Consider the following 1735-nt stretch of genomic DNA (forward strand, 5'->3'; position numbering starts at 1 on the left):
TCCGAGAGTCGTGGCACCACACCACAGCCGCTCGACGGCGTGGCGCGAACCAAGACTAATTCAAATATAAGTTAATTAACTTAGTTAAGTTAAGTCAGTGAAATAGCGTAAGTTATTCCACTTACCCTTTTCCGGGTCCGGAACTGCTGTTGGGCACCTTGTTTGCCCTCTTGATGATATCTGTACCTGTTTTAGCTCTTATTTCAACAACTGCCGCTAAATGAAATAACATAATGTAACTAACTACTTTACTTATTTTATTTACTAAAATAGATTATTTCACTTCGGACAAACGGGCTTCGGACAAACGGGGCGCCCCCCATTTGTTGATGTAATGTACAACGACTTCTGAAATCTAATATCATCAGATTTTCCAATCACATTAACACATCGGTTACTTAACACATTCAAATCATTCACTGTACACTTCCCTTTACTAACACGTTTCAAAAAGTTTATGTAATCAACATTTGCAAAACGGTGACAAATATTTAAAACAAAAATTTTTGAAATTTCCCCCATGATAATTTTTCCTCTCTCTAATAACGCATTACCCTTTTGCAATGTATCAATGTGAGCATACAAAGGTTGATCTAAACACGGTAACAACTGATTACAATCACAAAAAAAAAAAATACTACCAAACCACCAAACAACAAATCACAATCAGACAAATCTTTACACCTTCTTTCAAGACATGCCAACATTCTGAGACCAACCATTGAATATTCATCAACAAATAAAAATTTTAGGCCAATGTGCTTTTCCCTGAAAGCTAATAATTCTAATCCAGTCAACTGTTCAGCATTGAAACCATATCTTCCCAAACCCATTAAAGAATGTAATGTGCTACCATTAATAATTCTAGCTGCAACACCCGTTGGAGCAACTACCTTTACAGTATAGTTACCAAGCTCTCTTTTAATCTGCTGAACACACATCTTAAGCACAAATGGGGGGCGCCCCGTTTGTCCGAAGTGAAATAATCTATTTTAGTAAATAAAATAAGTAAACGCCATCCACTATCTTTAATTTTGCAATCTCAGGATCAAAACGACACCAAAATATATGTGATAGCGTGTGATATTAGTACCGGAATGCCTGGTACTGGTAAAACTCATTGATGTAATGTACAACGACTTCTGAAATCTAATATCATCAGATTTTCCAATCACATTAACACATCAAAGGAACACCATCGCCTTTATGGGCTTATTTCACGCTTTTATAAGAACAAAAGGAATCAGAATTAGAAGAATATAGGTGTTCCACTGAGGTGTTTGACATCGACACACCGAAGGCCGGCCGATCCGAGCCGAACAGATCCGAGAGTCGTGGCGCACCACAGCCGCTCGACGGCGTGGCGCGAACCAAGACTAATTCAAATATAAGTTAATTAACTTAGTTAAGTTAAGTTAGTGAAATAGCGTAAGTTATTTCACTTACCCTTTTCCGGGCCCGGAACTGCTGTTGGGCACCTCGTTTGCCCTCCTGATGGTATCTGTACCTGTTTTAGCTCTTATTTCAACAACTGCCACTAAATGAAATAACTTAATGTAACTAACTATTTTACTTATTTTATTTACTAAAATAGATTAATTCACTTCGGACAAACGCACTTCGGACAAACGGGCTCACCTCCGTATGTACATGCTCCGAACCCTAAAATAGAAAAAGGAAATAACTAAGAATGCGTCTAAAAATAGTTTCATTCTGAAAGAACGATAACATACCA

General features: G+C 37.6%; 1 protein-coding gene across 1 annotated transcript in view; it reads right to left on the minus strand.

The window, feature by feature from the left end:
* Positions 1 to 1708: 1708 nt before the first annotated feature.
* Positions 1709 to 1735, minus strand: part of LOC113216232 (probable cytochrome P450 12a5, mitochondrial) — an 803-nt gene continuing 776 nt past the window's right edge. The window contains exon 5 of the mRNA XM_052273368.1: positions 1709 to 1713. Coding sequence (XP_052129328.1) covers positions 1709 to 1713 — 5 coding nt within the window. The remainder of the gene's footprint in view (positions 1714 to 1735) is intronic.

The sequence above is a fragment of the Frankliniella occidentalis genome, unplaced genomic scaffold (genome assembly GCF_000697945.3).
Source record: "Frankliniella occidentalis isolate FOCC.00 unplaced genomic scaffold, Focc_3.1 Scaffold267, whole genome shotgun sequence".
NCBI lineage: Eukaryota > Metazoa > Arthropoda > Insecta > Thysanoptera > Thripidae > Frankliniella > Frankliniella occidentalis.